This window comes from Castanea sativa, chromosome 12, assembly GCF_040712315.1.
Source record: "Castanea sativa cultivar Marrone di Chiusa Pesio chromosome 12, ASM4071231v1".
NCBI lineage: Eukaryota > Viridiplantae > Streptophyta > Magnoliopsida > Fagales > Fagaceae > Castanea > Castanea sativa.
This window is the reverse complement of record NC_134024.1, coordinates 46,069,541-46,082,781: the sequence shown is the minus strand read 5'-3', so window position 1 is coordinate 46,082,781 and position 13,241 is coordinate 46,069,541. Positions and strand designations below refer to the sequence as shown.

At 40.5% G+C, this 13,241-nt stretch overlaps 2 protein-coding genes across 2 annotated transcripts; both read left to right on the top strand.

Moving 5' to 3' along the window:
• The first annotated feature begins 4,608 nt into the window (after positions 1–4,608).
• Positions 4,609–5,451, top strand: LOC142620773 (uncharacterized). The gene is made up of 2 exons (XM_075794082.1): positions 4,609–4,836; positions 4,951–5,451. The coding sequence occupies exons 1-2, from the start codon at positions 4,609–4,611 to the stop codon at positions 5,449–5,451; spliced, it is 729 nt and encodes a 242-aa protein (XP_075650197.1).
• Positions 5,452–9,900: 4,449 nt separating this feature from the next.
• LOC142620964 (G-type lectin S-receptor-like serine/threonine-protein kinase At5g35370) lies at positions 9,901–12,661 on the top strand. The gene has a single exon (XM_075794286.1). It carries the CDS (start codon positions 9,936–9,938, stop codon positions 12,552–12,554), a length of 2,619 nt encoding a protein of 872 aa, XP_075650401.1. The 5' UTR covers positions 9,901–9,935; the 3' UTR covers positions 12,555–12,661.
• The last annotated feature ends 580 nt before the right edge of the window (positions 12,662–13,241 follow it).

Sequence of the window (13,241 nt, the reverse complement as noted above, 5' to 3'; positions counted from 1 at the left end):
CTTTTGTTCTCAGCTAGGAATCAAGAATCACTATTCGTCACCCGCTCATCCACAGGCTAATGGACAAGTTGAAGTCACGAACCGGTCCTTGTTAAAGATCATCAAGACCCGGCTCGAGGGGGCAAAGGGCATATGGCCGGACGAGTTACCAAGTGTCTTATGGGCGTACGAACGACGGCAAGAACGCCAACGGGAGAAACACCGTTTCGATTGGCGTTTGGTGCTGAAGCCCTCATACCGGCAGAAGTAGGTTTGACGAGCTACCGCGTGGAAAGCTATGACGAGAATGAGAATGCTGAAGCATTACGTCTAGAGCTTGACCTTGTTGAAGAAGTCAGGGCAACGGCGGCTCAAAGACTGGCGCGGTACCAGGACATGATGGCAAAACACTACAACTCTAAGGTTCGGCACCGGGACTTCAAAGTTGGAGATCTAGTGTTACGAAAAGTGCTTGGCGCTACGAAAGATGCATCCCTGGGAAAGCTGGGTCCCAACTGGGAAGGCCCGTACCGAATCATTTCATGGCGCAGGAAGGGAACGTACTACTTGGAGACATTAGACGGAAAGAAGTTGAGCCATCCCTGGAACACGGAGCACCTGAAGAAGTACTACCAATAGTGCAGCAGTCACAATACCTAGGCTGCCTTACTTTTCAGTTTAGTTTTAGACAGTTGTAGTTTTTACTCTTTAGACAGCTTTTCTTTTTCATGAACAATTTGGTTTATTGAACTTATGGGAGGAATTTTTTAAATAAATGCATGCTGATGAAAATCTACAAATCCAAAAGTGGACAGTCAATCAAAACCGAAGAAAATCTACAAGTCCACAAAGTGGACGGATCACCCACAGGGTGATAAACCTACAAGTCCACAAAGTGGACGGATCACCCACAGGGTGATAAATCTACAAGTCCACATAGTGGACAGATCACCCAAAGGGTGAAGAACCTACAAGTCCACATAGTGGACGGATCACCCAAAGGGTGAAGAACCTAAAGTCCACATAGTGGACGGATCACCCAAAGGGTGAAGAACCTAAAAATCCACATAGTGGACGGATCACCCAAAGGGTGAAGAACCTACAAGTCCACATAGTGGACGGATCACCCAAAGGGTGAAGAACCTACAAGTCCACATAGTGGACGGATCACCCAAAGGGTGAAGAACCTACAAGTCCACATAGTGGACGGATCACCCCAAAGGGTGAAGAGCCTACAAGTCCATATAGTGGACGGATCACCCATATTACAACTTCATAAAATAAGGCAGACCACAAAAAGATTGGAAAATCAAGTTCATAAAGTGGACGGTTAGTTAAAATGGACGGGTTATCTGAATATACGACGGATAATAAGCAAGCAACATGCCATTTAAGGTTTGATAAGTCAAGTTTAAATTACAAATGACGGTTCAAACAAAAGTTCACTAAACAGTGATAAATTTTTACAAAAGGAAAAGTGTTCTATTCGTTCTTCGGAGATGAGTTCCCGTCCAATGGATCGTCGTCTTGCTGAGTAGGAGGTTGAACTTCACCTTCATCGGCTGGAGCAGTGACGGCCAACACTTCATCTGTACTCTCTGATTGGACGGATTGCGCGATTGTTTGCCCTTGAGCATCAATGTTGATGTGAGATACGTCCAACTCAGGGTACGACGACTTAACCTGACGGATAGCGTCGTCGAACCCGTCTGCAAAGGAGTTTCCGAGCTCCGTTATAAGATTCTCAGAATCACGGTATTCTTGGACGGCTATCTCCTTGGCATTTTCAAGCTTCGACACCGTCTCCGTCAGCTGCTTATCTTTATTATTCAAAAGTTCACGTAGATGCCCATTCTCTTTCTCCACTTCGCCTCTAACTTGCTCCGAGCACTTGAGCTTTCTGTCCATATTAATCTTATAGGTCTTCAGCTCATGTAACTCCTCCTCCATTGTCTTGTTTTTCTGTCTCAGACGGTCCATGGATGTCTCGTGATTAAGGCAACGGCCAAAGAGCCCCTTCATCATCACCATGGCCTGGAAGCAAAAGAAAAGCGATGTCAAGATAATGACGGGCGTAAAGTAACTTAGCAACAGTAGTAGACGGATCCAAAATTACCTGAGCAAGGGTGAAGAGTCCTGTTTCACCCATCGCTTCCGTCGAGTGGTTTCCAAGGTCTGCGTAGTCGTCAGCAGTCAGCATTGACGACATCTTCTCGAGAGCATAGCTCGAGTCTTCCCGGAAGAGGACGGGTGGTTTCTCCCCTGAAGGTGTTGGACCCTTCATTAAACCTTTGCCTTTCCCGTGTTTGACGGGCGTTTTCTCAGCTTGTAAGGCCACGACGGGTTCAACGGTAGTCCTTTGTTTCTTCGGAGGACGGTCCGCCTTCTCATGTTGGATTCGTTTTGACGGTACCGTATGGGTCGTCCCCTTTGCTTGACCCCCGTCCTGTTTTTTCTTTGCTGCTTGCTGTTTAATAAGGGCTCTCCTCCTGGCGGCGTCCATTTCTGCAAATCAAAGACGGATGAGAGAGGAAAGGTAAAGTAAAGCCAAAAAAAAAAAAAAAAATGAATGAAAGACGGGTATAGTTTTGACGAACTTACGTTTTCGAACTCTGTTATCGTATTGACGGGCAGCGGATGATGGTTCGGGTCCGTCACAATACCAATTCAGAGTATCAAGCGTGACAAGTTGAGCCCAAGTTCTTTCCTGCAGTTTTGTCTTGTTAAAAATTCTCTCCAAAAAACTCCACTGCTCCAAGTCAACCTGAGGACGGTCCCGAGCTGCAATAAAGGACGGTTAGACTTAGAAAATAAATTAAATTGACTTTAAAGATTGGACGGAAGCAAAAAGGATTACACATACCCGACGGAGGCATTATGCCCCATGTTGTGTCGACGGGCATGTTAGATACATCTCCTGGATGGCACATCCATTCGTCCCCTTCTAAAAAGAAGTAACGACTCTTCCAGTCTCTATTTGAGTCTGGAGTGTCACTGACGAGCCTCAATAAGGGACTTCTAGCTACAAAGCTATACATTCCCTTGGACTTGACGATCTCTGTTGGACGGTAACAATGGAAAAATTCTTCCACCGTCAACCTTCGGGCACCTTCAGACATCGCCCCATACAAAACCTCAACCCCAATGAACACTCTCCAGGCATTTGGGGAGATTTGGGTGACGGACAGACCAAGGTATTGAAGAAGTCGACGGTGAAGAGAACTCAAGGGAAATCTGAGCCCCGCCTTTAAAGCTTGCTCGTAGATCCCAACACCGTCTACCCCCTTGTAGTAGCATTTCTCGGATTTGTTGGGAAGACGTAGACGGATGTTGTCTGGTATTTGGTATTTTGTCCTAAGTGTGTTGAGTTGAGATTCGGTCACGGACGACCTAAAATCGTTTACCGTCCAGAGAGGCAGCATGACGAACTCCCTAAGGCCATCTGGGCCAATTACTGATTCGACGGGAGGATCCACACCGTCCAAGCTACTACTGGACGATTCTGAACTCTCCGTTTCTATACCACCATCAAGGGAAGAAGAGGTACTTGACGGATCCCTCTCTTCACTTGAAGTGTCGAGATCTCTTGGACACGACGGAAACTTTTCATCGTAGCCCGCCCCCTCGCGTAAAAACGACTGGTTACTTGACGCACTAGACATTACCTACATTTATGACGGTACAACCTAAGACACCGACGGTTCTAAAGAAAATACATGTACTTAAAGCAGTGAAAGTCAAAGAAAGACGGAGAAAGGTTTGGAATACGTACCGGATCGAAGTGGTTTCTGACGAGAATCGACGGACGGATCTGCTGAAATGACGGGAAGGCACGATAGTTGTGACGGTTGTGCTCTGCTCACAAGTTTTTCATATGAAGGTAAAATGAGGGGAGAAAAATTTGGCTTTTTATAGAGCAGAGGGCGCGGGATACGAAGCGACGCCTCGGTTTGAGTAAATAGCCAATCCATGAAGGCCACGTGCTCTTCGCCAGAAATGTAGGCCACGTGTCATCCGTCATGGTATGCCAAGACCGTCCCCATTTAATACATTGCTTTTAGTCATTCCATGAATCCGTCAGATTATAAGGACGGATCCAGGGAACGAAGGGGGCAACTGAAGGGGATAAAAATAGTAAACGGACGGAAACAGTGAGGACGGATCGACACCATGATTGACCCAGCTATGACGGTAAGGTGTTGCTGAATATCCGTCTTGTATAAATTAATTATGGATGCCACGTGGCATGTCGTTTGATATACTTCAGATAAGCTTTTGCTTTATCCCCACGCAAACGTGTATATTTAGACTTCTTGCGACACACGTTTGAGAAGACTCCTATATGGAAAGGAACTTGAGAAGGAAGTTGTATCCTCAAAGAAAGGTAATTCTACTCACTATAAATACCCCAGAAACCCTAAGTATGAGGGTACGCATAATATTCTTAACTCTAGCACTCTAGGGTTAAAGGAACGAGATTCTAACTTGACCTTCGGAGGGTATTTGGCCGACACCACACCGGTGCTCTCTTATAGGTCCTTTGCTTTCTTTTTGCAGGTATTGCTTTCGTTTGAGGAGCGCTTGCAACTCACTGGTGATATTTTCGGCATCATCACTTTGAGTGTTAGAATGCCTGATGATCGGCAGGTATGGGCTGAAACTTCAAATGGAATTTTCTCTATAAGAAGTGCTTATAAGCTGACTCTAGAATTAGAGACAAATAGGGAGATTGGCTCTTGTTCCGATGGGAGTAATATATGGTTTTGGAAGAGATTATGGTCAATTCAAATTCCCCATAAAATCAGACATTTTGCTTGGAGAGCTGCTCATGACATCTTACCTATAAAAGAAAATCTGGTTTGTAGAAAGGTTTTGGTTGATAGCATGTGTGAAGAATGCGGCAATGCTTCAGAATTTTTCTTTCATCTGTTTTGGGAATGCTCTAAGGCTTGAAACACATGGGTTTCTTAGTCTATCTTCACTTTGCCGTCGTTGATTCCTTTTTGGATCTTCTTTGAGTTCTTATGGCATATTTTGATGGATGCACAATGGGTTATGGAAGATGCTGGCCTTACTGTTACTATTGCTTGGGCTTTGTGGACTAATAGAAATGAGGTGATTCATGGCAAGCTGAGGAAGACAGGTCCGTTACTGGTTGATTGGTGTAGATCATACTTGGAAGAGTATTGGGCTACAAGCAATACCCCTCTAACACAACTGACAGAACAAACCCAAGTGGAAGTGAAGTGGTCTCCTCCTATTTTTCCATTATACAAGATTAATGTGGATGTTGCTATATTCTCGGCTCAAAAGGCTGCTGTACATAACACCACTAAGGAATGGGAGAATGCAAAAATGGTTGAATCGGGACCTTACACGTGGAGCGGCTGTGAGCAAGGGGAGAGGAAGCGTTGGTTAAGGGATTTTGTCTTGGTCTATACTAAAGGCGTGACTGTCTTCGGAAGGGAGTAGGATTTGCACCTGACATGGTACTCAAGCACTCACAAAAAGGAAGATAGTGACTTTCTAAGGTTAGAGGCTATGAGGACACGTCTTATCGGTTGAATGCATGATGGACCACCTCAGAGACACATGTATCAATCACAGTACTTCTGATGTCCCTCTCAATGTCCAAGATTTGTTTTCCAAGCAGTGGCAAAGTCACCTACCTACGGGTCCAGTGCCATGTTGGTGTAGTTCTTATCCTCTAGTCAGCAGATAATATCACAGTTGTAAAAAGGTCCAAAATAGAGAAATAACGACTTGACACTTGTCTTTGTACTCAACCATATTCCTCAGGGTATAAGAGGAACATGCAATTGTGTTATTAAGGCAAGAATCTAAGTAGATATTTTGAGAAGAGAGAAGAGACTTGATAGAAAAGAAAAACAACCTAGTTGTAAGAAATTGGTCTATTTTCACACATAATACTAGCTAAATAAAGCAAGAATGCATTTTTGCTCAAACCGTGGTTTTTTATCCTTACCTTAGGGTTTTCCACATACATCCTGTGTTTCTTTAGTCATCAGTTTCTTCTTCTTGTTTAAATGTGCGTCTTTTTCATGTCCTATTATCACTTTCTTCTTCTTGTTCGAGTGTCATGTCGAAGCTAGCATCTTTTCAAGCTTTCTCATGTAGATATACTGTTAGATAACTTATTTCACTTCTCTATATATGCTCAAATCTAACTTGCACGTACAGCTGCTGGTGTTGGTTTTTTAATTCGTGACCATGAAGGGAATTTTATTGCAAGTTTGAGCAAGAAAATCCATGCTCTATTGGGGATTATTGAAACTGAAGCAAAAACATTTGAAACTGGTATTATTTTTGCTAAGGAAGTGGGCATCAGAGAGTTTGTTCTTGAAGGAGATTCCTTAACCATCGTTCAGGCTCTTAAGGAATGTTCACCTACTCCATCTTCTATTTTTGCACTGATTTATGGGATGTTAGTTGAATGTAATGAGTTTAGAAATGTGAGTTTTTCTCATGTTAGACGACAAGGCTATAGGCTGGCTCACTTGCTAGCAAAACAAGCTCTTGGCTTGATTGATTGCTGTGATTGGATGGAGGAATGTCCTTATTTCTTAGAACAAGTCCTCATCCATCATGTTTCTTGTATTTGAATTTCATGAATAAAGTTTTAGTCTGTTCATCAAAAAAAAAAAAATACAATGGCTATGGATCTAACTTTTATAAATTAATAATTTAAAGGGTAAATTACAAAGTTGATCTCTATCTTTTACACCATATTTCAATTTAGTCCACAACTTTTCAATTATATCAATTTGGTCTCTAACCTTTTCAGTGTTGTGTCAATTTAGTGTCTGCCATTATCATTGGATGGAAAAAGTTGATGTCAAACAGAACAATAAAAGATAAAATTTATACCACATCAATTGCCAACTATACCGCCATGTCAATTTAAAAAAATAATAAAAAACCAAATTAAAAATCTACACACGTGAGATAAGTTTGGGGAAACTAATAGGTTCCAAAATCCCTAAAATCCATCTCTTCTCCCTCTTCTCCATTAAAATCCCTGAAGTTGCAGATCAAAGAGGCTATCATGTTTATGCTTTAGTGCTTTTAAATAATGTAATCTATGTGAATCTTGCTTGGAATTGTCTGATTAAAACTCTTGCCTTCCCATCTTCATTTAGTGGGAATATAAAAGAATCTCATTTTCCATTTGGGTGCCTTCCTACGCATCTTTTGTTGTGCCCAGGCAAAACATTCATCAACATTCAGTCGCTATCATTGCTAGCATAATATCTGCTATCCAACCAAATAGTCATATTCAATCGAATAATTTTTCCTATCGATTTACTAACTATGACTATAACTGTAGATTGGCTAGAACTTCTAGGCGCAATTCTTCTTATTAGTTTCCCAAATTTATCTCATGTGTGCAGATTAAATTTTTAAAAAAAAAAAACTATGTCGCAGTATAGTTGCATTTGATGTGGCTTAGAAAATAATTTTTTATTATTTCTTGACATATCAGTTTTTTTCCATTCAAGAGATAATAAAAAGGACTAAATTGACACAAAACTAAAAATATTAAGGACCAAATTGACACAATTAAAATGTTAGAGACTAAATTGAAATTCGGTGTAAAAGGGTAGGGACTAACTTTGTAATTTACCCTAATTTAAAATTAACCTATTTAATTAGTATAAAGTAACGTAACATCAATTATAAAAACTTAAAAAGAACATAGACAATTTAAACTATATATCTTGTTGATGAACTCAAATCTTAGATCGTACTCTCATTATCAACTCTCCTGTTATAGGCCTGACTGGTTACCTTACCTGCCCCTTATTATTCTTCAATTTTATTAGTCAAGGCAAAATATTAAAACAGAAAAAAGAATGAAAATAACTCCTACCACAAAACTCAACCCAAAGTAAAGTAGGACCTAAAAAACAAAAATTCTAGTGCCAGTAAAAACTACAGTTGTGAACCTGTGACTTTCATTCAGTAAATGCATTTATCACACAAAAAAAAAGTAAGTCTGTGCATGATAATATGACATAACCAGGCCAGCTTGATGCATTTGGGAGCCTAAAGTGAAAATTGGTTAACTTGTTTTATATATAAAATTACTATTAATTAACATGAACCACGTAAATTTTTTTTTTTTAAAGTTTATAAATACAAAAAAAATTTGACAAAATTTTTTACATTTGTTGATATGGTAGATTGATAGTAGTGAGTAAAAGAGTGATATCAGTGGTAAATCTAGTTGAAAATTTAGTCAAAGTTTGCTAACTTGACTATTATAAAAAATGTTGTGAATTTTTTTGTAAATTGCTTTCTTCCTGTTCTTTTTTCTTTTAGAAGTGCTACATTTAGAATATTTTTCATGACAAATCTTAAGTATTAAGTTGCTTCTTGTTTTCTAGTTAAACCTACCACTAAAATTATTTTTTTACTATCAATAATAACCTTTAACAATCTGCTATTAAGATTTTTTGTAAAAATATTGTGGACATAACATTTTTTTATCTTTTTTATTTATTTTTTATTTGATAAAAAAATATTATTTTATTTATTGGTTAAAATTTATGGCTTTTTTTTCACTGGGCTTAGGCATCCGCATCAAGGTGAAAATAGGAAATTAGCAATAATTTCCAAACAATATAATTAGTAGTTACTGTTTACAAACTATATTTTTTACTAGCATCTCGAGTCTTAAAGACTCAATTTTGGGCCTATAAATCGAGTTTTTGAGGGTCGATTTTTATGGTCTGATTCTGTCTGATATGACATTTTTTCTACGTGGCGCTTACTTGGAAATCGAGTCTCTAAGACTTGATTTATAACCCTTTTTAAACCACCTTTTACAGCTTCTCAGATTCTCATCCACTTTAAACCCCTTTACAGCTTCTCATCAGAGAAGAACTGTAGAGAAAAAAAAAAACCAGAAACAGAAACAAAACGGCGAGGACTCGGTTCGCTTCTCGGATCTCCCACTCCGGATCTCGCATCTCGGTGGCTGGGTTGGATTAGAGGAAGCGGATTTTTGCTTCTTGCTCTCGTCTCCCACTCTCTTTCTCTGGGTTGGGCCTCCACACCGACGAAGCAAAGATCAAGGCTTTAAGAAGCAAAACCGTGGGTTTCGATCCGGGTCTTCACCGATCTACTGGTTGAGGGGTGAGTCGGATTTGGTGGTGGCGGGGTGGTGGTTTGTGAATCTTGGTCGTAGTGGGTTTGGGGCGCGGTGGGTTTGCTGTTGTGGAGGTTTGCCATGGTGGGTTGAATTTGGATTGGACGGTTGCCGTGGGGGGTGAGCAGTAGATCGGCGACGGGTGTGTCGTTGTGGCTGTGGAGTTTTGGGTTTGCCACCGTGGCCTACGTTTTGCTCGCCGTAGATTTGCCACTGTGGATTTGGGTTTTACTCTTCATGGATTTGGATGGTTCGGGTGGTTCGCCATTTTTAGGATGGCTTGGATGCACAGAATGGTTCGGGTGGTTCAATATTTTTTTGGGTAGAATGGTTCGGGTTGTTGTACATAGATAGACATTGGGACTTAAATTTTTTTTTTCACTCATAAATCGAGTCTTAGAGACTCGATTTCCAAGACGCCACGTGGAAAAAATGCCACATCAGCTAGAATTAGACTATAAAAATCGATTCTAAAAAACTCAATTTATAGCCCAAAATCGAGTCTTTCAAACTCGAGATGCTAGTAAAAAATATAGTTTGTAAATAGTAACTACTAATTATATTGTTTGGAAATTATTGTTAATTCCCTATTTTCGCCCCGCATCAATGGGTGATACTATTGAGCCGGCCCTGGACATAACTATCCAAATGATGGAGTCGAAGACCAAAAAGAAGACCAAAAACACCCACCTCTTCTACCTCCACCACAATCATCATCATCACCATCATCATACTGCTTGAAACCAACTCCAATTTTTTTTTCTACCCTTTTTGCTCTGCATGCATGGGTTGCTTCTCATTTTCATCCTTCTTTATATGCTGCGTTTTCCTTCCAAGTCTTACTTTCTCAGCCTCCATTTCCACGCACTCAATCAGCCCCGATTTCACAGCCTCACACTCCCAATTCAAGGACACCGGTGGCGCTTTCTTAAGCTCTCAAAATGGTACTTTCAAAGCCACAATTGATATCAGACCACCCTCCTCAAAATATTACTTCTCTATCGTCCACAGTGCCACCAACATCATAATATGGTCAGCCAACCGCAACACACCCATGTCAAGCTCTGACAAGTTGTCACTGACTACCAACGCCCTCACAGTCACAAACCAGCAAACTGGTCAACCACTCTGGTCAACCCCGCAATTCAATTCTGATATTTCTGCTATGCAGCTTTCAGAGACAGGAAATCTCGTTTTAGTTGATGCAGGAAACAATACGTTGTGGGAGAGTTTTGCTCATCCGACGGACACTATTGTCATGGGACAGAGAATTCCCGTTGGAAAATCATTGCAAAGCGCTGCGACAGAAGAGGATATGTCGGCGGGTGATTATCGACTTGAAGTTACTGACGGCGATGTGGTGCTGCAATGGAATAAGATGAATTATTGGAAATTGTCCTCGGATCGGAAGGCTGTCAGGAACTCTAACAAGGCCGTATCGTTGATGGCGATGAATGGTACAGGTTTGTATTTGCTAGCAAGTGATAATTCCACGGTTGTTCAAGTAGCTTTGAATGGATCATCAAGTTTTAGGAGTGGTAAGTTGGGTCCCGATGGCAGATTTATCATCGGCAGACCTCGGAGTCGGAGCAATAATAAATTGGAGGTAGAAGTTGCAGGACCATTTGAGGATTGTGATCTTCCTCTCAATTGCAAAGAAATTGGATTGTGCAGAAGAAAGCCTCTGGGTGGAAGTTGTTCTTGTTTACCAGAATTCAGTTATCAAAACAATGGTGATTGCATGCCAGTGAATCGTACGCTTTCCCTGCCTTCAGCTTGTACTGCAGCTAGAAATGGCAGTCAATTGAATTCCACTATTTCCTATCTAAAATTCGGCCCTGGTATGGACTACTTTGCTAATAATGTCAAGGAACCCGTGAAAAATAATGTAACGTTGTCTGTTTGCAAAGATTTATGCTCTCAAAATTGTTCTTGTTTGGGCTTTTTCCATGAAATTTCTTCTGGTTCTTGTTTTCTTCTTGAAAACCATTTAGGTTCTTTCATTTCGACAGACCCCAATAATAAGGACCGTGACCGTTTGGGTTATATTAAAGTTTTGGTTGGTTCTTCTAACATAACTCAGAAACAAAACTTATCAGTCGCTGCTTGGGTACTCATACCTTTAACAGTATTCTTAATATTAGTAGTGTTTGTAATCATTGCAATCCTTTGGTTAAGGAAAAAGCGGCTTTCTAAAACCAAAACTGTAAAACTAGACCGGGGTAATTCGTCATCGTCTGCAGAGCTAGAGATGATCTCTATCCCAGGCTTACCGAGAAGGTTTGCTTATGAAGAGCTTGCAGCTGCTACTGAGAACTTCAGGACTCAGATTGGTAGTGGTGGATTTGGTACTGTATACAGAGGTACTCTGCCAGACAACACTGTTGTGGCGGTCAAAAAGATTACTAGTTTGGGAATCCAAGGGAAAAAAGAATTTTGTACTGAGGTTTCAATAATTGGGAATATCCACCATGTCAATTTGGTTAGATTGAAAGGTTTTTGCGCACAAGGGAGGCAGCGCTTTCTTGTTCTCGAGTATATGAACAGAGGTTCGTTGGGCAGTACACTCTTCGGTAATGGTCCTGTTCTAGAATGGCAAGAGAGATTGGAAATAGCCATTGGAACAGCAAGGGGGCTTGCTTACTTGCATAGTGGATGTGAGCACAGAATCATCCACTGCGATGTGAAGCCAGAAAACATTCTCTTGAACGACAATTTACAAGTGAAAATCTCAGATTTTGGGCTGTCTAAGCTGCTAAATCCTGAACAATCTTTTCTATTTACAACAATGAGAGGAACTCGAGGCTATCTTGCACCTGAGTGGATAATGAGTTCCTCAATTTCTGACAAGGCTGATGTATATAGTTATGGGTTGGTTTTACTAGAGATTGTGAGGGGAAGAAAAAATTGCTCAATCCAAACATGGAGCCATAGCACAAAAACTACTAGCAGTGAAGGAAATGCCCCATCCTCAGCCACTTCTGTTTCGGAACACAGACTAATATATTTCCCTCTATTTGCGCTAGAAATGCATCAGCAGAGAAGGTACTTGGAACTGGCAGACCCAAGGTTAGAGGGACGAGTGACAAGTGAAGAGGTTGAGAAGCTAGTGCGGATTGCCTTGTGTTGTGTGCATGAAGATCCAGCACTGCGGCCTTCTATGGCTCACGTTGTTGGCATGTTGGAAGGTGGGTTGTCTTTGGGTGAGCCGAGGTCCGAGTCGCTAAATTTCTTGCGGTTCTATGGCCAGAGATTCATCGAGATGTCAAGAATGGAAGGGTCCAATGAGCTGAAGGACTTGAGGTTGTATCCAGATATAAATGCTACTTCTAATAGTGCTGCAGGTGTTTCATATAACCCAATGTCTTACATCTCTTCACAGCAGCTTTCTGGCCCCAGGTAGTGCTCAGAGTTTCTGTACTAGTTATTAGGATATATTAGCTGCGGACCGCACGTTGTCCGCGATAATTTTTTTTTTATTTTTTTATGATCGTGTTATTATTTTGAATATTTTTTAATATATTACTACTGCATTATATATGTATGACCAATATATTGTAAGATTCATGATGATAGGAGGTATTGGTCTTGGAATTAGACGTGGAAAGGATACAACTATACTTGGCCTTGTAGTCAGAGCCGATCAACCGTCCTCCCAAGTTAGTAAAATTTAATTAACTTAAAATTAGATAGAAAAGATTTTATAAATTTCAAGTTATAGTAATGCTTGGTGAAAACTTTAGAGGATTGTAATTAAGTTCTTGCAAGTCTTTTTAATAAATATTAATAATAAAAAAAGATCTATTCCTTTGAAGATAGAGATTAGTATTAAAAATAAATAATCCGTAATCAACTAGTAGAAAATTTGAACCACCTACACAACCAAAAAAATATATAAAAAATATTTTAGCGTAGCCTTTTAATTTTATTTATAATTAAAAGTTACAAATACTTGAAGAAACAATCCAGCTTAAAAACATGTAAATTAACAGGTAAGTTGTAAGCAACTGGTAGTTAATATAGAAATCAAAACGATGACAAGTGCCCACATCGTTGACCACCAAGACCTTTTATGTGATATTTTTGCACC

Coding starts and splice junctions, on each gene's coding strand:
- LOC142620964 (XM_075794286.1), top strand. CDS start 9,936: ATGGGTTGCTTCTCATTTTCATCCTTCTTTATATGCTGCGTTTTCCTT.
- LOC142620773 (XM_075794082.1), top strand. CDS start 4,609: ATGCCTGATGATCGGCAGGTATGGGCTGAAACTTCAAATGGAATTTTC. Junction 4,837..4,950: donor TACCTATAAAAGAAAATCTG/GTTTGTAGAAAG, acceptor TGGGTTTCTTAG/TCTATCTTCACTTTGCCGTC.